Below are 27,705 nucleotides of genomic sequence, written 5' to 3' on the forward strand. Positions count from 1 at the left end.
TTTTAGAATTGTGTACTCACATTTTCATGTCTTGCTGATTGCAGCGCCCCAGGTGGTAACCACTTGTCTCTTCTGCTAGGTGGGAGGAGTGTTTTAATTGTTTTTTAACTCCACTGTCTATTTCTGTTTGGGGAGCAGGTAAAGTCTTTGTTTGTTTTAGAGCTTTTAGGCTGCTTTCTGGACAAAATCCTTGAATAGCTGAAACTTCCTGTAGTATGAGGATGACCCAGAGCCGATGGGCGAGTGAAGCCAGATGGTGCTCACAGGTGGCCCTGGGCTGCAGCAGGTCTGCAGGGGAGGTGGAGGAGCTCCCCAGGCTCTGGAGCTTTTGTGCCTGTGCTGTAACACAGGTAACAGTGGTGCAGGGCAGGGCCCTGGGCAGGGGCTGAGCAGGACAGGGCTGCCGTGGAGGAGAGGTGGAGTAGCTGCTCTGCAGAGGAAAGGGATCTGTGCTCCCATGTCACGAGTGCAGTCGGGCACAGCTGTGGCAGCAGGAGATGCTCCTGGTACATCAGTCAGATGCCAGCTGGAAGAGTTGCTGTGTGAAGCCTCCTGAGCACATCTGGCACTTGTTACTCCAGAGCAAAGCAGGTGAGTACAGGGAGCCAGCATTCCCACAAGGAATATTTACTACTAATAGTTCATAACAGCTTCTTTGTGTGCAAACACCCACTTGCTGCTGGCACCCACATTTGGAAATCCTTACCCAGAAATGTGTTTCTGCTCGGGTGCAAGGGCGCAGCACTCACCCTGGAAAGCAGAATCACTGTCTGGTGACAAATGGCAAACCAGGAGTGCCTCTGCCCAGGTTCCTGCTCTCCCTGCAGCACCTTGCAGGGCAGTGCTGGTTCCCCTTGGACTGGGGTTGGTAAAGCATGCCAGCCCTGCCTGTTTGGAAATGCCAGCTGTGTTCTGCCCCTTCAGCCTCAATCTGCTGCAGGCTCAGATGGCATCCGAGTCATGCTGGCATTACTTGAGTTGTAGCACTAAGCTAGAGCTGTTCTTCAGGAGCAGAACAAAGGCAGCAGTGTATTTTTTGAATCTCTACAAAGTATTACAGCTTTCTGCTGCTCTTTCAGCAGGATTACCAGTCTGAAATTACCCAGAAGCTCCAGGGTGCTCCTAAGAGTTCTGTAGCATTCTATAACTCTTGGATGAACTGACACATGTACATTTTTTCTGTCTGCTCAGTGTTGAGTAAATCAAATCATTTGCAATAGTGTTGCAAAATACAGAAAGCTCCTGAGAAGCAAAGAAACCTTGCTTCAGCCTGAATTTTTTGAGCTGACTGCAAGGTGAATCTTTTGGAAGGAGCTTTGCAAGTAATTACATTAGTTTTTCTTTCTCTCTAAGGGCTAAAAGTCAAAATTCAGAAGACAGCAGAATCTGGTTTTGTGTCCTAACAGCAAGCAGGAGGAGCCACAGCTGCTGTGTTACAAACAAAACTGGAAGCAGGATTTTGTGTTTGGCAGTTAAACAGAATGATTCCTCAGGCAGAGCAGGCAGGTAACTCTACAGTCATTACCTGGGTCCTGTCCTGCTGTGAGTGTTGTGGCTGTTAGCTGGAAGTGGCATTTAGTGGCAGAACCCCACATTTCCAGGCAGGATGGGGCTGCTCAGGGATGCTGAGGCCTCTTTGTCTCACGCTTGGACTGCCTTGGAATGTATTTATTTATTCAGCAAAAGCACCCCTGAGCTGTTTCCCACAGCAGCTGGTGTTACACTAGGAATCTCTGCTTTCTCCTGACACTTCCTTTTGTTTATTTCACAAAAACAAGAAATGCTTTAAGAAAGAGATCAGGGCTGACCAAGCATTATTTTTTCACTGTACTTTAAAGACCACTGGAGTTAAATGATATATTGTTAAAAGTCATAGAGCCATGAGTGAAAGTTACATTAAACTTTCTTTTAATTGAAGACAAATAAAAGAACCAAGGGCTCAAACACATTTTAGAAAGACATCTTCTGTCCCCCAATGTCGTCTCTCAAGCAAAATATACAGCACATATATATATATATATATATATAACATAACTATATTCAAGTACCAAACAGAATTTACATTTTCCCAAACAGAGAAAATAATGCACATGATTCACATACCTTAAACCCAACCATGCATAAAAACACTGCCAATAAATCAGGAGTTGAACATAATTCATCACACTATGGTGTATTATTCTGAAGTATCGACATCGTTGGAATGCATTAACACTTGGGAGTCTGGTTTGTAACCCTGCTTTAAAGTCCAGCTGTTCAGAGACTTACTTGTTCAAGATCTGTTCAAATTTTGGGTTAATAAAAGAAAATCCATCAAATGCAGACTGATCCATGGACTCAATCAGGTTTTTGTCACTGTAAGACAGTTTTGGCTTCTCACTCAGAAATTCTCTGTCAAAGTTGTTGTAGTCACTTGCTGATTTCTGTATTGGAGAGGAAAGACAGTTTGAGACAAACTTTGTATTTTCTTCAAGAACAAATTACTTAAATACAAAATGTTGTGAAGTTAGTCTTTTAGATCCCTCCCTCCTTCCCCTGCTTTAGAGGAAAAAAAAATCTCATTTAACCTATTTTAACAGGACTCTAAGATTGTAACCGGGCACTTTCTTATTGTTCGTTGGAAACCAACAGAAAACCCAAACCCGGGTTGCTTTGGAGAAGAAACATGGATTTGGGATAACACTGGGTTATCACCCAAAGATTATCTGTTGACAAAAGCAATGCAGCATTAACTTACACATCAGACCAACATTTCTTGCCATTAACCAAAATGTTTAAATTCCTGAGAACATTTTACAGGCTGTACTTGTTCAGAGAATAAAGAAGTGCCCTGTAGCAGCTGTTTTATGTGTAATAAATATTCATGTAACTAGAAACTGTTCTACACTCTAAACCACCAACGATTTCCCACTTCTCTGGGAACAAGCAACACAAAACCTTGTGTGTTTGAAGAGGACAGCACTCCTCCATAGAATACATTTTAAAGAGACTGTTGCCTCCAGACCATTTCACCTGTTCTAGGAACAGGCTGGAGAAACACTGGCTTGGGTTTTTAACCATGTGAGCTGAAGCAGCATCATCCCACTGTGATACAGACTGAGTTACAGTCTGTTCTGCAGGTGGTTTTTCAGGTAACGTCAGGCATGTACATAAATTCCAAGTTCAGCAGCTTAGAGAATGCAGCTTCTTGCCCCCTTGGAGATGCCTGGGTGAGTTTGAAGCAGCAGAGATTTAATGCTTGCACAGAATGCCTGCAGTAGGTAGCAGCTGAGCAGCCTGGAGCTACTGCTGCTCCTCCCGTGTGGCATTTCAGAAAAGCAAACTGCGAGGAACTGTGAACATTCCAACGCAGAGGGGAACGGAGATCAAAGCTCTCTGTTGGTTTCCTGAAGGTTTCATCCTTAAAGCTCCTTGAGAGCAATAGGAAGACAGTCTTAGCAGGAAGATCTCAGGTCAGTCAGAGGAGTACAGTGCACCTGTCTATAACTGAACCATCCTAGAACAGCAGGCTTACAGATACACAACTTTCCCCTTTGTAAAATGGGAGGAGAAGATGGCAGTGAGATCCTTTGTGCAGGTACAGAATTCACCCCTTACCCCTGGGCTGCTGTTTACTAAGAACAAAGAACAGCCCCCTTACCACTTTTGGCCTGAAGGGAGGGTCCACCTCCCTCTTCTCTAGTGCTGTCCAGTTGATTGTTTTGAAGAAAGGATGGTCTCTGATATTCCCAGTGACCCCAAGTCGTTTTGCTGGATCCCTTTCAAAGAGCTGCAGGAGAAGACACCCAGTAAAGAGCTGCTCCAAAGGTACATGGCAGTGGAAGAATTACAGGTATGGTGCTAAAACAGCTAAGGGTGCTGACAGCAAACACAGCATTAGGAATTAATCTGACCTGGCTTTCCCTTTGTAAGAGCAATTTGCTGATAACAGCTCCTTTATTAGGAGAGTTGTCTCTCCCTGCACAGAGACAGTACCAGGACCCCAAGGGTCATGAGTCCTACCTTTTCTAAGATATCCTTTGATTCCTTGGTAATCCAGCGTGGGTAGTGAGGGGTGTCCACTCGGATCGACTCAAACAGTTCATCTTCGTCGTCCCCATGGAAAGGGGACTGGCCAATCAGCATCTCGTACAGCAGCACCCCAAAGGACCACCAGTCCACAGAGAACGTGTACCGCAAACCCTGCAGGATCTGGGGCCGCACAGGAGGGAGTAGAGGTAAGGGGGAAGAAGCAGCAGTGCATCCCAAAAATCAGGAGATTTTTCAAGAGGTATTTCAAGAGAGAATCTTTAGCACTTAGGGGAAAAATAAAAACCCATCTCTCTGGGAAATTGTGTACAGTGACCTGAGCTGTGGTTTTACCCTAGGCTGCTGTTTGTGGGAATGTGGCCAGCTCCATGGACAGGTCTTTGCTCTCATTCAGAAATTTTCTCCCTTAACTTTAAATAACCACAGACTTAAAAAACATCCTCTCTAGTTTCTTTACAAGATGAAGAGAGAAGCAAGTAGTGATGCAAAGTAGATTCCTACAGAAGGATTTGACATAATTTATAGCTTTAAAAGCTAAATATCTTAGTAGAGCTGCTTTGCAAATGAGATTAAAAAAACCCAAAAACTAGCACACAGAATGAAACTGTGAGATTCCCCTTAAAAGCTCCTTTTGTTTTGAATTCTGGTGGTTTGTACAGGCACAATTCTCTTCTCCATCTGCAGTGCACATATAGATTCATTCTGCAGGAGCCTCATGGGTGTGCTGGCTACACCTAACCCCCATCTCTTAAAATCTGAGCATTTTAACTTTCCAAACCCACATTTTTTTAAACTACAGCTACAGAATGTTTTAAGATTTCAAGTACCTTCTATAAAAAACACAGATACAATTTTTTTTCCTAATTTTTACCTCTGATTAGACTTGGACTTTTCTGAACTATTAGTCTACAAATGTGATTAATCACAGCAGCTCTTGTGCCATCAGGGCACTAACCCAGCAGTGTTTGTGCCATACTGACCTCGGGAGCGATGTAGTCGGGGGTCCCACAGAAAGTGCTCGCCTTGTTGTCACCAACAACGTTTTCTTTGCACATTCCAAAATCAGCTATTTTGATGTGGCCTTCTTTATCAAGCATCACATTGTCCAGTTTTAGGTCTCTGCAAAAAGTGTTTTTAAAATGTTGTGCTTTAAGTAGTTTTTGTAATCAGATACACACAGTTTGTTCACTGATAAATACCTCTCCAACTGCACACACAAAGGCTTTTCAAGAAAAATAATCATCCATCCACACAATCCATCCAAAATGGTACTTTTGTGCTTTGAAGGCATGAGGGACAAGGGAAGAATTCTCTCTTGTCAAAGAAAAGAAGAGGCTGAGATGCACATATAGAAAGTGACCATTTAATCCTCCACATTTGCTTTCACATGTAGAAGCACAGCCAGAGCTTCTGTTGCTGCTGGAAGGTGGCGAGAGTGAATGCCCCAGCAGCTGACACAGCAGTGCTGCACCAGCTTCAGGGCTCAAAAGGTGGATTGTGCTGGATTCTGAGAGCCTTTGGCAGGAATTTGATTGTTTGAAACCTGCCCAACTCTTAACACTACCTGTGACTTGCTCCTGGTTACACCACAAGCTCATGTGTTGTGGCACGGCCTGTGAAGGGTCTTATTCATGTCTTTTCTCAGAACAACACTATTCAACCAAGAAAGAGCTTTTTTCCCAGCAGTTTCCAAAAGCTACATTCCCTCCCTTTGACCATGCTGCATTTTTTGTCCATCTGGCTGGAAATGCACATACCAAGGAGGGCAGGCTGAAGAGAAACTGAACAGCCCTCTGCTTACCAAGGGCTGAAATAGAGCAGAGAATTTCACATAAGAACAGAGCAGTCTTTTCTCCTGGGTAACTGAAGTTCCCAGTACCAGCAGTGGATCAGGGTTTGGCCCTTGATGCTTCAACCTGGTGAGGCAGAAGCATTAATGTTGTGGTTTCACCAGAAGGCAAAAGCAGAGAACTTTCACCTCCGTGGTTTGCCTCTCCCTCACCTCCACACTAATTAGACTCATGATTTGAAGGCAGTGTTTGAAAATAACTGAAACAAAACTGCTTTTGTGTAACTCAAATCCCATTCCATCGTTCCAGTTGCCAAGGAAAAAACCACACAAATAAAGATTCATCTCAGGCATGTTAATGGCCTTGGAACTACATCAGATCTCTGACAGACAGCTTGTGTTTGTTACATCAGTCAGGAATTCAAAGATGCATGAAGTGCTAAGACAATTCCCAGGTCCCAGCCTAGAGCTAGCTGGTACTCACCTGTAAATAATGCCTTTGCTGTGAAGAAACTGGAGCCCACATAAAATTTCAGCTCCATAAAACCTGAAAAGACCAAAACATCTTTTAATCTTTGCTCGGTTACAACAGTCAATGCAGGTAGCCAAAATAATGCTGTGGGCATCTCTTCATGGAGTGAGAAGCACTGTACACATCTTGAAATGCCAGTGTCTGTGTTTCTGCAGCCAGATGCTGTAACCTGCAAGGTGATCCCTTCACCACACATCGGCAGTGTCCAACACCAAACAGCAGAGGGGACACGGCAGCAACTGCTGTAAGGCTTCATGCCACTTCCTCAGGGAACAGCATCCCTGTCCTCCTCCTTAATAACAGTCTTTGTATGGTTTTAGGGATAGGCATGTGCCTGTTGAAAGAGAGCTACTGGGAGCTCAGCCCTGCAGGACTGCTGCAGGCGGGCTGGGCACCAATGGCAAGGTTAGAATTGGCCCTAACCCAATTCTAACCAGACCCAATTGTGTCTGGTCACAACAGACACACTGAAAAATGACATCACTTCAGGGGCACTCTCCTCAAAAGAAAGAGGTGATAATCAGGGGACATGAAGGAAAAATCTGAAAGAATGCTTCCCTCTGCCCCGAAAAGCATACTTTTTTTTAAACTGGAAAAATACAAAACTATTTCAATGGCTGTATAGCAGATGAATGTTGGTCCAAAACAAATAGCACAGAATATACTCAGAAAGGATGCCAGATGCACAGATGTTTGCTGGCACGCAGGTAAGATGGAGGGGCTTCATCCACCTTTTTTCTGGGGAGAGTGGGAAGGGAGCTGACCTATACAACTGGCTGCTGTTGATGCCAGACTTTTTGTGATCCCATCCAGTCAGCAATCCTAAGTGCAGTGCCAATAACAGAAGTAATTTTCCTGGGGCTTACAGATAGGTCCAGTACTCTGCACTGTTACTTTTTAAGGTTTACATGCCACCCCTTCAATAATGCCATTTTAACACCCATGGGTTTGGATGAGAGAAGTAGAAAATGACCCCAAACTAAAAACAATAGCTGAGGTAACAATAATACAATATTTTTGCATTCTTTAAAGATCACTGGAGCTGAAAACTTAAGTCACAGATGCACAAGTGCACTTACTAAACAAAGTGCTTACCCATTTAATGAGCATTTCATGGAATGTACAGTTTTTTGTACTATCATGTCAATTTAGCAATAGCAGTAAGTAAATGCTGAATCTTTTTCCCCCACGCTGTTTTCCAGTTTTTTCCATCCGAATACTGTCCTAAAGTACACTGAAGCTGTGCCTTTTGCTTTTCAGTGCTGGCTCATGTTGCAATTTATTTTGTACCTCTAGGAACAAGCACCCCATAAAGTACAAGATCACACCGTGTTGTAAATTAAAAAAGCCCAACTCCACACATCATTAAGTGAACTTCATTGTATTCAACCAGTGTCTAGAAACATATTTTCAACCATCAGCCACTGAAACTTGACTGCAGGTAAGGAGGGGCACAGAACCAGAAGCCATAAAGGCAGAGATGAAATCACACATGGAGGTGGGGAACGAAGGGCTGAGGACTCACGTTGCTCTGTAGAGGTCGAAACGCCCCTTGTCTTGGATGTGGAACATCAGGTCTCCCCCATTCAGGAACTCCATCACGAAGAACAAATGATCCTTTAGCAGATAACCAGGAATGGAACAATTACTGATGCTATCCAACCACAAATGAAGTAGAAATGTGCCTCCATGGGACCAAGCAGCCACCTCATCTTCTCCTGAAGGATTTTTGGTTTCATGCACCCCTATGAGGCTCCTACAGAGTTGAGTGCCCTGGTCTTATAAATATAAATATAAATATCTGATCCTGTATTCTGTGGGTTTCTAGGCTTAATACACACTGAAACAGACCTACTGATTTCAATCTGTGACAGTCATCCTTTTCCCCTCACCGAGGGTAAAGCTCAGATTAAGAACTTAAATTAAACTCCTTCTTATTCCAGACTGCATAGATGTTTTTTCTGATTTTATTCTGTCTTTATCAAGGTGTGTTTGGGCATACTCATATTTACTTTCCACTAGGCCCATGAATTGCACAGAGCGTAGGAAAAGGACATTTAATTCTTCCATCACTAAATTACTTTAATTTGACTGCTGGTATCAGCATCCATTAAAGGCTCAATCTGTTGTGCTGCTGTCACCATTGAAATTTTTCTTACCTTTGTCTGAAATGTGCAGTAAAGATGTGTGAGAAATGGATTTTCCCAGGCAAGAGCCAGGACCCTCTTTTCCACCATGGTACATTCCACGTCATCATCAATTAAAACCACATCCTTTTTCAGAGCTTTGATAGCAAAGAATTCATTCTTCCCTTTCAGCTCTGCAAGCAGAACCTACAAAAAATAAAAGATGAGAGTAGAGCACGTGTAGGAAAGACTGGTGCTGATTTATCAGGGTGGGAAAGCCAAAGTTCTTCATAGGAGGTGCACTGACAAATAAAAAACACATTTACATGGGAAAGATGAGGGAGTTTTGGGAAGGTGAAGCTGCTGGACACAGATGAGGAGATGGGGCTCAAGGACCATGAACCACAGGCAGTTTTTCTGTCGATGCCTTGTGAGTGTATGAACAGCAGGCATGTAAAGCCTGGTCTGTCACTAGAGCTGCAGTTTCAGAGACAGCAGGACAGAGCCTGTGGAGGTCACACTGCTCTCCCAAACATCCCCTGCCACTGCACTGGGGCACTGTGAGGCTGTTTCTGTGTGGAGGGAACAGAGCTAAAATGTCCATTTGCACTGGATATGTGCATTAAAGGGCACTTCCTCTGCCTCAATACTAAACACTGACAAACTGCTGGGCACAATGAATCACTTTGGGGTTTACACAAGATCCAGCAGATGAATTCCCAGTGTCTTTGACAAAGATGTCTACATACAATTCTGTTAGAAGATTACTGACCCAAGAAGCTGTGAGACCTTCTGGTAAAAGGAAACAGCCCATCACACTGCAGATCAAGCCAGGCAAACCTGAACTCTCAGTTTGTCACATACCTTTCCAAAGCTTCCTTTCCCCAGCACCTTGTGGAAGACAAAGCTGTCTATGTTGAATTTTCTCCTTGCAGCTCTTGGCACTGGTTTGGTTGTGTTTACCTCCCAGAGCTTATCGTACTCGCTGTTATCTGCTGAGCAAAACAGGGAGGGGAAAGTTCAGGGGATGCAGGAGCCCTGCAGGACTCAGAGCCCTGGATAAGAACGAGGTACTGACACAGCATTTCAATGCATCTGCTGCTGGAATTACTGGTGAACCTAAACATAAGGGACAAGTCCTGGGTAAACTTTTCATGTGGCCAGGAGATGGTAAAAAGAACGACATGCTGCTTTTTTAACAGCACTTATTTAAAAAATTGTCTAACACAAGGCAAGAATGAATAACTTCTTAAGTAGGTAAGTGCCTGTATTGAAGCATTGTCTGTTTCCTCACCTGTTGTGTCTACTCCTGGAGCTTTATGTTTCTTATCAAAATCTTGATAAATACCAACACTTTCTACAGATCCAGAATCAGACCTTCGTGTAGATTTCTGGGGAGAAGGGGAACATTTAAAATTATATTAGCACTGTTACTTTAGAAATAGAGTAATAGCTATAAATGTAACATGATGGCAGCATAAACCTTTCTTTTTAATTATTAACTCCCAGTATATATCTTTTCTCAAGAAGTTTGGTTCACAGACTATTTAGTCACCTTCTTTACAGCTTCACAACAGCCATTTGCTTTATTTCCTTCACTGCAAGAAAATAAGTCACTGAAATTCCTGAACAGTCTAGGTTCCATTTTCATTGTGAAATTATTAAAGGTATAATGGTTTCAACAACAGTGGAAAGGATCTGAACTGTGGGAAAATGTCCCCTTGGATTTCTGTTCATGTGAAAGAGGAAATGGGAATCACTGTTTTACTGACATGCTGAAGTCATATCTGGATGTGACATCTGTCCTTAGCACAAGGAAACAACTTTTACATATGGGAGATCCCTGAGATCAAATTTCAGTAATGAAAAGATTGAGCCCCTGTGTCATGAGAGAGCTGCCACAACAGCTCCCACTGTTTTCAAAGTAAATATACCGTGAAAGCTTAGGAATACACATCTCAGAGGAAGCGCTGTTGGCTTTTGTGATATATTTCCCTGTTTTATTTCAGAGCTTGTGTCTGAATTTTTATTTGCAGAAGTTGACCACAAAAGAATCATGCTGCAGCAGGAGATGAACAATGCAAGCTATAGGGCCAGCATTAATTCCAGAGGGGTTTTCTGTGTGTATGTATATATATTTATATCAGATGAATAAAAAATGAGACTAGGTGGTGTATTTCTCCTTATTCACTTAATTTTATCATTCAAGTGGAATTTTAAAGCTGTAGCATGTAAAAATAGATTTTCAGCATTATGATTCCACTGATTAACCCATTAAACAGAAAGCAACAGAATAATCTTGGCACTGCAGAAGAACAAAATTGGATCTCAGGAAGCCACACACCTTTTTAAAAATTGTTTAAGTGGCATACCCCTTCCCTATTTCAGTTTCAGGCTATTGATATCTTTGTCAGTCTCTGTAAGTGTCAAATTAAAAAAGACAAAGCTTTTTTGTATCTCCTCTATTCCAAATACAGTTTCCCATAAAAGATGATGTGGAAACCCCCACATGCTCTGAAAACAAATAATTACCTGAGAAATGGCAGTAAAGCTTACCTGGCTAACTTGATTTAAAGCTTCAGCTAGCAACTTCTGGTTTATTCCACATAAGTTTGCCACCTTCTTCTGGCATTTATGATGCACATTCATCCCACATTCTAAAAGAAATTTAAGGATTGTTATCAAGCATCAGGAAAATACTGACATTACAACAAACAGGGCTGTTCTGTGCAGTTCAGAAACCTTTTTTTAAGACTAGACTGGACACGGACCTGTCATTGCTACCAAAATTGCAGTTTTTAGCCTTTAACACAATGAAGGCTAAAAAAAGGTTTCACAAGGGAAAAACCTCCAGTCATCATTACTTTAGTCTCAAAATCTGTGACAATAAGGATCATACTGCCTTTTTGTGGGAGAATTATAAAAGCAATATTTACAGTAAACTCTCTGAATGCATTTTGAGATGCTACGTTGAGTCAGTCTCCAAATTTCAGCTATTCCCAAAGCAGTAATTTTGATAATGCTCAAGATTACACCTCTGCAGTGTTTCCTGACTCCTTCAGCAGCTCGCCTTGGCTGAGCTGTCCCATGAGCCCAGTGCCTCTGTCTCTCTTTTGTACAAAAGCTTTTTTATACCCCATATGGACGAGGCGAATCCCACCCTACACAACTCGCGTGGAAAGGCACAGTGTGCACCACCAGCAGTCCCAGTGGGGGAACACTGGAAAAGCACTGAGAGCTGGCAGCTCCCTCCTCCTCCTCACCTTCACACTTGAGCCCTTGCTTGACCAGCCCCCAGAGCAGGCTGCCACAGTGGTCACAGAAGGTGGGGCTCATGTAGTTGTAGACTCGGAAGCGGTGGGGCATGTCGATGTTGAAGCGCTCCTTCTGGAACTGAGCACAGGCACAACCATTCCACCTCAGCCTTGGCTCCCTCCCCAGCAGGGAGATGGCTCTGCCCACACACAGCACCCACCCCTCACAGAGCTTTCAGCTGCTTTGCTTACTTGGAAGCCTTGCCCGCTGCCAGTTGCAGAACTTTACACGACTTTAAGCAAAGACAGAACCTTGGTTTGTACAGCCAAGCATGTTCCAAATGGAGTTGTCAGCTTCTGTACAAGGTTTTGTTAGTTCAGCAATGTTTAATTACATAATTACACTCTAAATATATTGTTTCAGCTCTTACCATTGTGTCCCTGCTGTTGGCTGCAGTACCAGTACACCTCCCAATGATTTTATCAATGCATTTCTTATGAATAGCGGCATTGCATTCTTCAAGACATGCACAAGGAAAAAAAAAGGATTCATTCAGATTATAAATACATGGGATGAGATGTTTGCATTTAATGGCAGAATGTGAAAATCACACTCTTTTCCCATCATACTATATACACCAAAAGTTTAATTTCTATCAAGATAATATTTTAAGCTGGTTCCTCCACCCCTTTTCTTTTACCATAAACTTTATTTCTAAACAAAATCAGCAATGCCCCCAGCATTTGGTAACAGAAGGACAATATTATGCTTTTGAGTTTTGCCCTTTGATAGCTCCTCCTTGCTTGGAGCAATGCACAGATCTATGCCAAGTCAAAGGTGATTTTTCAATTCAGCTGTAAAACCCCTCAATAGTTGTAATTCACTTTAGAAAAGGTTTCACAAAAAACTGCTGTCATAAATGAGTGCAACTTTTCAATAACATTACACACTTCCCAGAAGAATAGCTGAGTCTAAATCTTGATACTGAAATCCCAGGTAGGAATCATAGGCTCCTTTAGTTATTGTGTAAAATTGATATTTAACTTCTACTACTACCCATAGTGATGATGCATTGTCCCATGCATATTTACAGAATTTTTTCAAGATCTCCAGATTAATGTGGAAAGCAGCATAAGATTAAAAAAAAATCAACTTACGTCTACATTTGTATCCCTGCTTGTTGAGTCCCCTGAAAAACAAATTATAAAAAGGAAAATCAATACATTTTCTGGAATAAAAGATGTCTGGTTTTTATTTTCATAATGTCAAACAACCAATTAATAAATTGGTCTAAATTCTGGTAATCAGAATCCTCTGTCTTAGGAAAGCAGTGTTTAGAAAATAAGGTCCTGTATTTGATAGACCTGAAAACTAGGAGGAAAACCCAGAAACAGCAAGTTTTCAATCACATGGAAAATCCTCCCAACCTAACTTAGGATAAAACCAGCTTTACTACGAAAGGGATCCAACTTCTCTGTGGGTCTCTAGGCTGCCATCAGTCACTTCACATCTCAGTCTGGCCATTATTTTCCCAGACCCACCCCTCTTGTTCTCCTGTGGCAGAGCTGCTGATGATCATGGCCAGATATCACTCGATGCTGATGGAGTTTCTGCCTACTATTTCAGTGGCAAAAATGTTCAAGCTCTATTTCTCAGTGTGATAGACAACTATGGTTCTCCTAGGTATAAAAATGCCTTTATTGAGTATATAACTTCAATTTCCCAAAATTCATTTGTCATGTTTTATCTGCGTATATCTGAAGCAAATTTTGCAGTAATTTGGCCCTTGGAGCTGGGGGAAGCTTAGATTTTCCTTCTTACCATACAAAGTCTCTGCAGACAGAGCAAAATGTAGGTTGTCCAAAGAAGGTGGCGATAAATTCATGACTTTTGATGTAGTGGATTTTGGCTTGCTTGATAGCTCCTCTCCTGTTGATAGTTACTGTCCCCTCCTCTTCCCTCATCGACTGTCTGCAGTCTGAGGGGGACACAAGAAGACACACTTTTAATACTTCCAGGTATTACAAAGGTTAATATTTGCTTCTCCCAGATGTTCAGTTTGTTTTCCTGTTTCTGACTCATGTTTCTGTTAATTTTACACCTGCATCCTTTCAGTCCCTCAGGGGTGCTACAGGTGCACACACTGCTTCCCAAGGTGTCCCTGTGTTCTGCTTCCCACTCCTGCCCACACAGAAAAAGCCTTCAGCTGATGAACTGAGAGCACAGAGCAGGGATGCAGCAGAGTTTTGATAGAGAAGGGACAACCACCATTGTTCCTTAAAAAAAAAAAAATCTATGATTTCTGTTCTGTGATTTATGTTTAATATGAGTAAGTATTTTATTAGAAGCAGGAAGGTCAGCAGAAGCCTTTCCATGCTGCTGCTCTACATGCCCTCCTGAACCAGGACTACAGCAGAAATACAGATAACTGCTGCAGGACCTTGTGGGTGACCACAGGACCATTCTACTGGAAGATGACTTTCTTCTAGTGTCCAGGATCATTAAGCAGCAAGGACAAATGAGATTTTCAGTCAGACATTTCCATTTTGATGTCTTATAACATTCATGTTTTATCTTTCCACAAATCCCAGTCTCATTCCTTTCCCTTTCTAGCCCCCATGGAATCAAATTATTCAGTATTATAACAATACTACCTGCTCCCATCTACTGTAGCATCTAATACTGGATCACATAGAAATCACATGCAGCATTAAGCCACGAAATAAAACAACAAACAAATTCTCAGGCTCTAAGTCCAGATGGCTCATACAGGTCCTCATTAGAGGTTATGGTTATTTTCACTCATTTCCAAGGAAGCTTCTGAGTTTCTTTTACAAAAATGCGAATTTGTGGCTGTAAGACTGAGACAAACTCACACTGTTTAGTCTTAATTAGGCATTTTTGAAGTTATAGGGGTTTGGACAGAGGTAACCTAATGCAGGTCTATCAAGAGACTGGGTAACTGGTGATTTAACCTGAGAACACATTTCTTGTCAATGGAAAGGAGCTGTTGAGGGACAATCCCATCCAGCAGGAAAAGATTAAGGTTTGAGCTGGAAACAAGGAGCTGATCAACTGCTAGCTCCATCAGCTCTGGCCAGCAGCTTATGGGTCCCAGCCTGGAAGAAATGTGGACATAGTTCACACGTCCAAAGTGCTGTAAAGCTGAGGGCAACAGCATCTTGCTGTTTGCAGGCTGGGAATTTCCACAGCAATGGAGTAAGGAAAAAGCCAAAGGAGCATTTTTCCCATCATCAATATAATAGCTTTTTAAATTTGCTTTGTTGCATTGCTCCCTTTTATCACTATCAGGGGGATCCTTGCTTTCAGCACTGACAGAAGCAGATTTGTGTCCTTTGCCAAGTCACACTCACTGCAATGCCTGAGCTTACTACAAAGTTACCCAGGATCTCTGGTTTTCTGGCTGCTAGATGCACTTGGTTCTTGTCATTTGTTTTAGCTGGCTGCCACCACTGCTATTCCAACAGACTGCTGAACCTGGAATACAATCTGTCATGTGCCACCTTTCTGAGTGTCCTAAACTAATTTATCTGTCACAGCCAGCAGCAGACACACTGCAGCAGCATGTGCTGTCTTAGAAAAGAAACAACATCATCAGCTCTGATATTGAGGAAAGATTAAGCATATTAGTGAAAAGAAAGTTCAAAAAAGGTCTCCAGGTTTTGCCACTAGGTATTAATGAAATTGGCCACCTGGTTCAGAGAAAAACCCATCCTGACAGCCCCTGAAAGGACCTTCCAGTGTGCACTGTGACAGTCCCTGAGTCACCCCTGCCCCTCCAGGAACAGGATTCCTTTGCCTTGTTCAAACAGGCTGCTGAATTCACCCAACACCAACTCATCAGCTGCTGCACCTCAGCTTGTGGCAGTCTGCAAACTGTGCTATCTCTGTTTAATCCTGCTGAGCAAACACACAGACCTCACCCACTGCTGCCCAAATGCTTAGGGAAACCACACTGGTGTGGTGCAAGGGAAACAAGGTGCTCGAGAGGCAGCAGTATTCACATTGTTTGCTGCAGTAAAGGATGTCTTGGTAAGGGAGATCTAATCAATAACAGCAAGGAAGCAGAGGAAGGCCTTTTGCTTTATGGCAGTTTTCTGAGGAGATCACCTGTGATGCAGCAAATTACCAGACAAAAGCCTTTCTAAAGTCCATAACAAGCAAACCAAGTGTTTAGTGAGGAACAAACACCTCATGCTGAAATACTTGGAGCAATTTAGTATTGCTGATACTGCATGCAGAAGTCTCTGACAAAACTTGATTAATTTATGGGAAACACTGGTGTTTCCTCCCTGTCTGAAGCCCTGACATCAAACTTAAGAGAAATACATGAGACTGACACTTATTTCTTTGAGAGGGTAATTATATAAACTAATCACTTTGGGATTTTTTTTCCTCTTTTTTTTTTAAATTTTGCTCATTTTCCCTAGGTATACTTTAATGGGGAAGAATCCTTGAGCACAGCAAAACGTCAAAATCTGCATGTGAGGACACACAGACTTTACAACCAGCTGCCTTGTTAGATGCCTTTGCCAAAACCAACCAATATAACAAAGAATATCTGAAAACATTGTCTGGTTCTGAAGCAGCTGAGGGCTTTGGAGAGCAGCTGTGAGTAAGGTTCATCAGGAGTTGAGGTGGCTCTGAAATTATGGCATAATTTCAATTTACTATGGGCATGTTTAACGAGTTATCTTTAATGTGCAAATTGCCTTTAATGTGTATTGCTCCAGAAAAGTTTTAAGTAGCTCAGCCAGCCATGGAGTTAACTGGAGAATAAAGGCTTAATTTCAGAGATGCAGAGACAATCAACAATTGCAGGGAAGTAACTTTCACAACAACTGTATGGATGCAGGGTGGAGATGAGGGGGATGGAGAAACACAAAGAGAAAAACTTTGCTTCCCCCTCCAAGCAAGCCAGGATTTCCATAAATGAAATGCTTGTCATGGTCAGAAAGAGCAGGTACAGAACAGCTGAATCAGCAGCCTAGGTGACCTCTGCAGCCTGGGGTTGACATGAATCATTCTGCACCCAGCACACACCATTAAACATAATCTATTTCCTCTGTTGAGAGCTGTGGTTAATATTTATCAGATGTTCATCTATTTCAAGGTCCCTTCTCAAAACTTGCAGCTGATCTGACACAAACGCCCAGAACTCCTCTGTGCTGAAGAAACCACAAGGCAGGGCTGGGAATTGGCAGTGCAGCTCCCCAGACTGCTGTAAACACCCCCTGCATTCTCTGTTCAGCTGCAGTGCCTGTCCTGCTGAACATTTCACAGTCCCCACAGCCACTAACACAACACCCAACCCACTGCCTGCAAAACTTCTACTACAGTAATAGTGCTGGGGCTCTGCTGAGCTGTAATAAACCTCAAGGTGAGATGCCACATTGTCTCAATTGAACCTCAAAAGTCCAACGACAAAGGAAAACAGCCTCAGGATAACCCTACTCGTTTTTCTTGAAAGAAAGGACTGAAAAAGTATTTACCCTCTTCAGAGTTCATTTTTCATTTTAACCTGCTTATTTAATGGTGCTGTTTGTGAAGAGGAAAGAGAACAGTGCTACTGTCAGAGTCTGGGAACCAGGACTTCAAACAGGGACAGGAAAGGAATTTTCTGAGCTGGTTGCTCAGGCTGAGATTTGTCTGAAACTTTTTAATTAATTACAAACACCACTAACATTTCTGTTCAGTGTCTGTCTCCTTCTGCTGTTCTGCAGCCTTGCACTTGGCTTTGTTTGAAAGTTAACTGCACCTTCAGGTCAAGAAAAATATTAATCTCTCAGAGCAATCATTAAAAGGGAAAGCTTGTCCCTGACAAAGAGACTTTCCCAGTATGGACTATCTCAGAGGCAAACTGCTCTTTAACCTGGTCCTAGAGAAGATTGCTTTAAAGATCATCTGTTAAAAAAACCCAAACCCTACCAAATCCAAATTTTCCAAGAAACTATTTACAGAAGGAGAACTTTCCCAAAAGCCTGCAGTTCTGTGACATGAACTTGCTATGTCAAATCATTCTGATCTTTGTGCTACCCCTCTAAAGAGGATCAGAGGTTTGGGTTGGAGCATTTAGTTGCAATTTCTGACACAGGCAGGGATAACTTGCACTAGACCAGGCTGCTCAGAGCCCCAGCCTGGCCTTGAACAAATCAGGATGAAGTCCTGCCATGGCCCTGAGCTGCTGCTCTGCAGCTACTTCAGGGTATGTGTGTAGCCTTTCCTAGGCATCACTGACACCAAAGGCCTGGTAGAGAAGTGTAAAACAAAACACCAGCCTTAACAAGCCCTGCTTTTCAATCCAGGATTAAAAATCCCCAAAACCAAACACACTCCAGCCTTTGTGGTGCTCCCACCCACCCAGAGCTGCAGCGTGAACACAGCCCGTGCTCAGTGTACAGGGCTCTTGTTTTACAGCTCAGTGTTTTGCTAAATGCTTCTGCAGAGACCTTTGGTATCTCATTTGTGATAATGAAACCAGGAATAAACTGGACAATGGCTCTTCTCTCTTCTTCAAGTTACACAGTAAAACCAACAGATACAGCATCTCAATATACAGCTACAGATCTCAAGCATCTCAAACTTCTACTGAAGGTACAAACTATATCAGATTTTCTGTGCTCCACACAACATGTTAGCTACCTTAGGAACCACAGACACACCAACCTGCTATCCATGAAATCACTACATCTGCAACTGTCTGATTCTCTGAGAGGAATATCAGAAGATAAAGCCTGCAGATGTTTTTTTGTTCAATTCATGCAATTGCACTTCTGGTGTAGTTTAAAGGAGATGTGAGGTGCCACTGAATAGCCTCCACATTAGCCAAATTTCTAGAAACGACATTTTCTCAGTTGAATGATTAAATCATACCAACATCCCCAAGTACCATTATAAGGTTCTGTTCTGGCTCTTCAGCCCTCATCACTATTATTTATTAAAAATGTGACCATCCTTCCACAACACACTTCATTCGTAGAGATACTTTCTTCAAATTTTACTTCAGGCCCATACAATATCCAGACTGAAATGGCAAATCTGTTATTTACCCTTGCATTTTTCACAAATAACTCAGAAAAATGCTGAAGTCTCATGCTTTCCCAACACTCAACACACAGAGAGCAACATACTCAAAATATATGCAGCTCTCTGGTTCAGGTCCCTCTCCCAGCATTCAGAGAATTGAGATATCAAAAGTCTGCATGTAAATTACTCACCTTCTGGTACTTCTAATGGCATTTTAAGGAAAAAATTCACTGCCCCTTTCTGCAGGAAGCTGTAGCCAGCAAAACAGCAACTCAGAATTCAAACCCAAGACACAAGTCCAAAGCTGCTAACACTGCACAAGACACTCAGGAGAGTGAGGTTCTGCGTTTTCTTACTCGAGGAGGTCATTAACCACATTTGAATAAACAAAGATCAAGCAAAGCATTAAACTTAGTTCAACTCCCACCTATTAAAACTAAAGCTGCTTTACAGAATTATAACCTAGTTTCAATACTACAACGAGAGAAGGAGGGGTAGAAGGAAAACAAATTTCAAAACTAAAATTGAGGTTAACACCCTGTTCTCACATTTCACACACCAGGAGAAAAGCTTTTGAATTTCCAGCACAAGCTCATATTTAAATCACAGGACAGAAGACAAAAATGTTCTTCGACAGTTCTAAGTCAGGGCTCTACAGTCCCCATTTTATAGGGTCTAGGAAGAAAAAAACCTTTAAGATTGGTAAGACTTTTCATATGCAGCCCTAAATTAACTGGCCAGGCCACAATCTGGAAAAAGAATATGTAATTGAAAAGTCTCAGTGTAGTCTACCATGGAAGAACCATTAATACCAGCTTATTTTGTGATTTTTTTTCTAGGAATATACCTGTTAATGGAGCAATAACATTCTTATTTCTCTGCTCTGTACCACTGCAGCAGAGGAAAGCAGTTTTCTCTAAAGATAGCAGAATGTTTGCTACTTAGAAGAAAGGTTTGAAAAACGGCAGCTTCAGTTTGCAAAACCAGCCAAAGAAAGAATCCGTCACTTTTGTGAAGTGCTTGGAGGTTTTCAAACTAAAGGTAGCACCTATAACTCAAAGATACAAATGGCAGCAATAGAATAAACCAGGGAATACTTTAATAAACCAAGGAACAATTGAAATACCCGTTTCAGAGCAAGCCTTTTTTAGTACTTCAGAAACACAGCTACCACAGAGTTCAGTATGCAAAGGCAGGTCAGAGGGAGAACACAGTGACAAGTGCATGGGCAGGAATGTGAACTGTCCTGAGCTTCAGCTATTAACTGAGGGGCTCAGCAGGGTGGGGAATGGAGGTTGACACAAACATCCTTGCAATGCACCAGCAAACCTCTCTGCTCTCACACTGGAAAATGCTGATTTAACTGGAGAGAACATTTACAGCAGTGCAATGAGGAGCCAAAAATCAGTGTTTGCCTATTTAGCAGCATTGCACACTGACATAAGGGAGGTTTGCAACCTTGAGGAGGAGTAGTTTGTTAAAATGTATTGATATTTGCAGTGTTCACATTAAAATATCAGATTGAGTGACTTTCCTTCACAAAATGTAGATGTATAAAAGTCTTGAAAGGCAATTTCCACCACCTCTGTAGTTCAGTTACCAAAAATGTATTGGTGACTAATTTCATATAAAGGAAAAGGTAAATAGGAACTCATTGCAAAGTAGAAGGTCAAAAAAGTGCAATAAGATGTGAATATTAACTTGCCAATTAGAATATAAATGCATGACTTAACGATCTGTTTCGTATTTAGGCTTCATCCACCACCATCTGCAATCTCTAATACAGGCAATGAAAAGAGCTGCAGGAACATTGTATCTATTTTTAAGTTATTTTGATTTCTGAGTAAAATTAATGTAGTGCTTTCAGCACATAAGTATTACCTTCCTGCTAACAGCTAATAATAAATTATGGAAGGTTTTCACTTATGCCATCTCTACTTTTCCACAAGTCTGCATGGAGAGGAGGAAATATGCTTCAGCCTCATTAAATAAACAACTGAAAATACAGAAACTGGGTTTGTACAGGTTTGCTTGAGAAACTTCTGGGTGTCCAGGAGAAATGGATTTCTGTAGATCACATTAAATATCTATGATCAGAGTACCACTGCCCCATGAAACAGCCTTGCACAGGAAACTATGACAAAGCCCAAGATAAATATTTCCTAATATAATGGCTCATACCAGTTTAAATGCAAACCTGAGAAAAGCTCCCACTCAGAGACTCTTTAAAGTCTCAGCATTTTTTTTTAATTTTGCTTTAAAGTGTTGACTTTTCATAGACACCAAAGCAACAAGCATATAGACTGAGGTTTTTGCCATCACAAAGATAAAACATCACCTCTGAAATGTAGCCTATGCACATCACATTCTATATTCAGTATCTTCTGCACAGAAGGTACAAAAAAGTATGGTACCTTCTCAATGAACTTATTCTAGAGAGCAGAACTGTGCTCCTTCTATAAATGTCTATAGGAGAAAAAACCCACTCATGCTTCAAAATTTCCTGTTTAGTCTTTCCAGTTATTTATTAACACATACTATTAAAACTTATATGACTGTTAGGCTAATCTGGCAGACCAGTTAAATTATAATTACAATATTATTCCAAAAAAATAATGGTTTCATGACTTCTAGAATGGGAAAGTCTTAACTACAAGCTGAGCACGTTGTGACTTTTATAGCATTTCCTTTAGGAAAGGACTCCCCAGATACACAAATCCACACCAAAATTTGGGCTTATCTTGGGTTTACTACTGTACTTGAAGCTTCGCTCCTAGTTCATTTCCAAAGAGCCTGTGTAGGTTTCTGGAACAGACAGGCTGTTCACTTTTTAAACTGGTACATCAGATCATTGATTGGATTTGCATTTCAATACAAAACCATTCACTCATTCCTACAATCAGTTTCTGTAATTAGTGAATAGGATGTCTGAATCCCAGGAAACTCAGACCCAATGCTCCAATCCATAAAAAAAAAAAACAAAACCAAAAACACATAAGCTAGAGCAAGAGATTCAACAGATAATATATTTTCTATCACATCAAAACATGAGAATAGCCATATTAAAGATCCAAAAATGCCTAAATGCAACAGCATTTAGAAATGAACAAGTCCTGCCATGAGTGCATATAACAACAACAAAAAAAAAACCCCACACACCTAGAAAGCAAATTAATACAATTAAGATTCTACTCACTACACCAGGTGATTTTTTTTGTAAGCTACATCCTGTGCTCTGCAAAAAAAAAAAAAAAAAAAAAAAAAAAAGAAAAAAAGAAAAACAACCTTTTTTCACATAACTGACTGAAAATAACCTATTGACAATACCTGCATCTTCCAAAAAATACTGCACAGCCATCAGCACCTTCCCCTGAGGCTGGAGGTCAAGCTGTGGAAAGAAGGATAGCAACAGTGAAGTGTGTGGTTGACTGCATCTCTCAGGAATTTAAACAGCTCTTTCTAGGGTATCAAAGTGAATATTCAATAACTGTTTGATTTCAGTCCTCTTCCATATCTCTCTATTGCAGCTGAGTCAGGGGCTTTTATGCTCCTGCTTTTCCTTGTGTGCTGCATTGCTTTGATGTGTCCCCAGGAGTGCAGCATGGTCAGAGTTCACATTGTTTGTCCACGTCCCTTTCCCGTTTCTCCACAGAAGTTTGTTGGCTTCTGTTTTTACTGTAAGTAAACTCAATCTGCACAGGAACCCAGTTTTAAAAGAAGTCTATGCAATCCTTTATATGTTTATTGAGAGTACAAACCATAGTGATATCAAATGCTGTTGCTGGCAATGAAAAAAAGTGGTATAATCAAAATTTATTTTCCTTTCCTCCCCAAAACCATTACACATGGTTTCTGTGGCAAATTCTACAGACCAGCAAAAAAAATAAGTGCCTTTTAAGCCAACAGCTGAGGTCAGTTCCTGTGCTAAGAGTGTAGCCACTAATTCTTAAACTGCTGCCTTCATAAAAGATAAGAAACCCTTAACCACATAAGAGTGACTTAATCTTCACTTCAGCACAGAGCAAAGTACCCCTGGGTTACACTAAATACAACTTGGGATGAAAAATCCAGTCCCCAGACGTAACCAAACCACAGTTACATTAGATACACCCATGAACATATCCCCAGAAATCCCATCATCCTACTGGGATAATGAGTGAGCTCATCTCTAAGGCAGTGTCTGACACTCAGAACATTTGCCCAGCAAAGTTTACAGAAGGCCAAGACCTCAGTTACAGCTACTAATGCCAGGCTGTGTCTCCACACACAAAAATAACCTTACAGGCTATGCTAAGTGGTCTCTTTGCTGGCCATGATGCTCTGTCCAAGTCATGACAGGTTGTACAGAGGAAGTTTAACCCTGATGATGTCAATGTGGTACCTGTTCTGTGGATAATAAGCAGAAGGTTTGAGACCACTGAACTGGCTAAAACTGATCACTATTAGCTTTTACTCTTCTGAATAATTGCTCTTGCCTTAGAAATCAAAGTGTGAAAAAAAGCCCCAAGTGTATCAGGTGAAAACAAACTAGAGAGATTCTACTGACCTAGGAAAATCTGTAAGCCTAAAAGGCACAAGGCATTCATTCAGCTTGAAAGAAACAAAACTAGGTCAGCAACTTTGAGGAATGAATCTCTTTCCTTACCCAGAACTCTGCTTTGCCATTGCCTTTCTTGCACCGTTCTGCCAGCACTGACACACCCACAGTCACCTCAGACAGTGGCTCTTCTGCTGCTTTCATCAGCACAATCTGGATCACCCGGCCCTCGTAAATGTGGGCGTCAAAAGTCGATTTCCATTCGGGGTACATGGTGGGTTTCTTCTGAACCAGAGTTTTTCCTCTCTCTGAAAGCCACACACACATACAAAAAAAAAAAAAAAAAAAAAAAAGAACAGAAACTGTAAAATGCATATAGATCTAGCATTTAAACTCAACAAAATAAAAGAGGGAATACTTGTATTGAAACTACAAGCAGACTTACTGTTTCTTTTACTGTTATTGGAACCAGGTTTAAATATTCAGTTCAAAGATCATGAAATGGAAGGCAAAGCCCACCCTGATGAACATGCAAAGGCAGTGAAGGGGTTAACACGGAGAGAGCAGGGGGGACAAACCCTGATGTGGAACTCAAGCTCGGTTAATCAGTCACAACTTGCCAGGGAACACTTGCATGGCTGCATTCTGCTATAAATCTCCATGAAGTGCCATCAGATCATCGTGAATACCTACTGCTACAAGATAAATTAAGATAAGCCTCACACTGACCCAGTTTAAATTGAAACCAGTGTCTGAGACATGAAAGGCTTCATATTTCATTAATCTACTTCCAAGTTATCCCAACATTTCACTTGTATTCATAAGTCACTCTCCTTGGCATTGTACTCTACCATGACTGATACTTTTTAAAGGATATTTCAGGGCCTTATCTGTCCTCTGCAGTCCGTGCAGACCTTGTGTAGTTAAGGAATAACCAAAAAGCTAAAATTACCTCAAAAAATGTCCTTTTTTCCCTTTTTTTTTTTTTTTTGTTTCCTTTAAGAGCATCTCAGCACATTCCTTTGTTAGGAGTTTTACATTGCTGTGCTATTCTTATCAGATGGATTTTTTTTCCTTTTTGCCAAGAAAGGCTGGATACTCCTTGAAGTCCCTTCCAGCCTGATAGTCTATGATTCTAATACACAGCTTCCGTCTCTCCTGCTACCCATTAAACTCATTTCTTCCTGTCCTTATCTCAGGCACAGAAAACAGCCAGTGACTGCACAATCTATGACAAGTCTTGGCATATTTCTAGATCTGAGTCTCTAAGTCCCATCAACACATCCTAAGTGATGATGCCTCCTGAGAAACCACATCCAGCTCTTCACTGTGACTCTGGCACACAGAGCCACCTTCCAGTTTCCCTCTGATTTGCTGCCAAGACAATTATTCTCCATTTGTGCCCAGGAAACTGGATACAATTTTCTACATTCTACACAATTTCTGCTATTTATCAAGTTGTTTTTTGGTGGTGGTTTTTTTTGTTTTGTTTTTTGGCTTTTTTTTTTTTTTTTTTTTTTTTGCAATAGAAGTGCTTCCTAAGTGCCTCTCCAGCTCTGAATGATCCATTTGCTGTTATGATATCAAGGCAGTAGTAAACCAGATTAAATACTTGGACCCTTCCCCAGGAAGCTGCAGTGTGGTCTGTTAGATACTTAATATTTTAAAATCCTGCTGGAATCTCAAGGCAAAGTCAGTGTTCATTCATGAAGAGCTTGCTGGACACTCCACTCTGCTGTGCTGAGCTCTGCAGACAAGCACAGGGAATGGTGTCCTTGCACTGCTTTATTAGGGAATGCCTGCCAGCAGCAGCACTGGGAGTCACAGCTCAGACACAGCCCTGAGCCACTTGCCAAAGGAGATTCCAAAATGCTCAGAAATGGCCACCTGAGGACCTCTCCATTGCAAAGCAAACTTGAGCATTCCTCCTCTACTCAGTCAAAAGCTTTTATCTTGAATTTGAGGAACTGTGCAGACAGAAGGCTCAAGCCCTTCACAGTGCAAACCGACTTCCAGAGCCCCGTTTTATGAAAAAAAACTTGAAAATATTGTCACAGAATCACTGAATTGTTTAGGTTGAAAAAGATCTTTAAAATCATCAAGTCCAGCCACTAACCCAGCACCACCAAGGCCATTATTACACCATGTCCCCAAGTGCCACATCTACACATTTATTTAGAGATTATTAGGACAGACAGTAAAGGCGAGGAGGGGGATAAGAAGTAGGCTGTCTGCACAGCAAAGCTTTTACACTGGCCTGCTTTTTGGATTGCTAAAGCCAGACCTCTTCATCAAAAAGGCACAGTTCAGGAGGCATCCTTGGCAATAGGAGAGATTGCATATTTGACAGTAATTCAGGGTTTGCAGAAACAGCAGCAGTTTGTAAAGAGTTGGTAACACTCTTTCTAAGATTCTTAGAAGGGGAAAGAATGATTCCAGTCTGCCCACAGCCTCTCCCCTGACTAGTCCCATGTCCCAGGTAATATCTGCTTTGATCAGTCACCTCTATACATTTTTACCCTACACAAAACATAGAGAAGGTGTCTCAGTTACTGGAAACAGCTTCCAGCCTGCCATGCTGCTTTTGTAATTAAAATCATGCTAATCAAGGTTTGTCATGGGTCACAATCCCTGTCTGCAAATGAACACTGAAGGGTCAGCAAAGGACAACCTTCAAGAACACTGTTCCTGCCACTGCTGTGTTCAGGCCTCCTTGTCTTCTCTGCTCACACTCCTGACTTCAAAACACATCCCAGGTTTGCAAACTGGCTCCATGCCTAATCATTAAGCCCTATGATTTTCTTCTTCCTATACAATAAATTTTTCCCTGATTGTGTTTCAGTATTCAAATTGTCACAGAATTTGTCACAGCAACAAAAAGCTCTTCCAGATCTTGTCAAACTGACAACAGGAGCATCAGATTATTTTCCTGATTACCCCAATCACTCACCTCTCCAAGCAGTTCCCTCTCCTCCCCCTTTTTTTAGTACATCAAAGACACACCCAAGCAAAGACTGGGAAATATTGGGACAATTCTACTTTTCAAAAGCAAATGGCTGGGAAAAAAACAGTGGATTTATATAAATTACTTTCATTTCTCACATATTCTGGCAGCTGCAACACCTTCAACACCATTTGTTCAGAGGTTCTCCCAGATCAGGAAACTACTTCTTTGGAGATTAGTACATTTACTGGATGACAACACTTTGTGGAAAAGACACCATGCTTCGTATTTCGAGTTTAAATGCAACTTTTACCCTCAGCAATAAGGGAAAAGACCAATCATGTTGTGAGGAAGAAGAAACTTCACCCTTTTCTGCATTCTTTGATGTTTTGTGAATCTCTAGAGCCATAGTGCAGTATTAGATCTGCAGTCTACCCAATACAGCAATTCCCTCTCATCCTGTTTGGCTGCAGTGGTGTATTCTAGCCAAATGTCACAAGATATTATAAACCTTTGGACCAGTTTCTGTAAAGATGAAGTCTTTGACAGCTGAGGGCCTGGTGAGTCACTTGGTCTGTTCAGCTGGAGAAGACTGAGGGGAGACCTCACTGCAGTTACAACTCCCTTGTGCGGGGCAGGCACTGATCTCTGCTCTTTGGTGACAGCGACAGGACCTGAGGGAATGGCCTGAAGTCATGTCAGGGCAGGTTTAGGTTGCTGATTAGAAAAAGGTTCCTCCCAGAGGGTGGTGGGGCACTGAAGAGGCTCCTCAGGGAAGGGCCACAGCCCCAAGGGTGACAGAGCTCCAGGAGCATTTGGACAGCGCTCTCAGGCACGGGGTGGGACTTTGGGGATGGTCCCGTGCAGGGCCAGGAGCTGGACTCAGTGATCATTGAGGGTCCTTTCCAGCACAGCTCATTCTGTGTTTCTGTGCTAAAAGGACCTTCAGTGTAAGTCATTTCAAGCAAACAATTCAGCCGAAGTACCTCAGTTGCTACAACAGTAACAACTGCACCTCTCACCCTCCAAGCCAATAAAGAGCATTTGCTGCTCTGTACTTGAGGACAGCTCCTTCAAACCTGCTGCAATCCAGCTGCCTGTCCTGAGAACTAATAAAGAAACCTTGCTTTAAGGAGGGGGTAAAGAAAACAGCCATTATTATTTTTACCATTCCAAAAGAAAAGCTCACATTGAAGTGCTTGGCATGACAGGAAGAGAAGGACTCATTGCCATACTATAGATTAAGGAGGATTACAGTATTGTTCAAAAACTTATTAATATTCAGAAAAGCATCCCCATTTGTAAGCTCACCTGTAGTCAGAGCTTCCTTCATCTTGATAGCACAGAAAGGCTGCAGCTGTTCTCCTTGATTCTGCACAGGTCCCAGCTCAAAGGAGTTGAAAGATATCCGTAGGAAGGGGGCCATTGCTCAGGGTGATACACAAC

General features: G+C 41.9%; 1 protein-coding gene across 3 annotated transcripts; it reads right to left on the reverse strand.

Moving 5' to 3' along the window:
* Positions 1-1,885: 1,885 nt before the first annotated feature.
* PRKCD (protein kinase C delta) lies at positions 1,886-27,705 on the reverse strand. 3 transcript variants are annotated; one of them, XM_068201645.1, is made up of 17 exons: positions 27,571-27,705; positions 23,424-23,623; positions 22,106-22,166; positions 13,553-13,709; positions 12,889-12,920; positions 12,162-12,247; positions 11,740-11,869; positions 11,033-11,133; positions 9,771-9,867; positions 9,341-9,468; positions 8,510-8,683; positions 7,876-7,967; positions 6,303-6,365; positions 5,010-5,148; positions 4,003-4,191; positions 3,641-3,769; positions 1,886-2,423 (listed from the first exon to the last, which is right to left on the reverse strand). In XM_068201645.1, exons 1-17 carry the CDS (start codon positions 27,683-27,685, stop codon positions 2,265-2,267), a joined length of 2,052 nt encoding a protein of 683 aa, XP_068057746.1. In that variant the 5' UTR covers positions 27,686-27,705; the 3' UTR covers positions 1,886-2,264. The 3 variants fall into 3 exon arrangements, with proteins under 3 accessions (XP_068057746.1, XP_068057745.1, XP_068057747.1); XM_068201644.1 differs by having other exon boundaries at positions 9,341-9,471; XM_068201646.1 differs by lacking the exons at positions 22,106-22,166; positions 23,424-23,623; positions 27,571-27,705 and adding an exon at positions 18,970-19,091 and having other exon boundaries at positions 9,341-9,471.

Source organism: Anomalospiza imberbis, chromosome 11 (assembly GCF_031753505.1).
Source record: "Anomalospiza imberbis isolate Cuckoo-Finch-1a 21T00152 chromosome 11, ASM3175350v1, whole genome shotgun sequence".
NCBI classification, from domain to species: domain Eukaryota; kingdom Metazoa; phylum Chordata; class Aves; order Passeriformes; family Viduidae; genus Anomalospiza; species Anomalospiza imberbis.

Bases quoted from the DNA above. Each gene is read 5' to 3' on its own strand.
- PRKCD (XM_068201644.1), bottom strand. From the start codon at position 27,685: ATGGCCCCCTTCCTACGGATATCTTTCAACTCCTTTGAGCTGGGACCT. The intron at 8,684-9,340 runs GTATGTGACAAA...TATTTTTTGTAG, and splicing joins GGAAAGGAAGCTTTGGAAAG to GTTCTGCTTGCAGAGCTGAA. The intron at 6,366-7,875 runs GTGAGTCCTCAG...TGGTCTTTTCAG, and splicing joins TTCGACCTCTACAGAGCAAC to GTTTTATGGAGCTGAAATTT.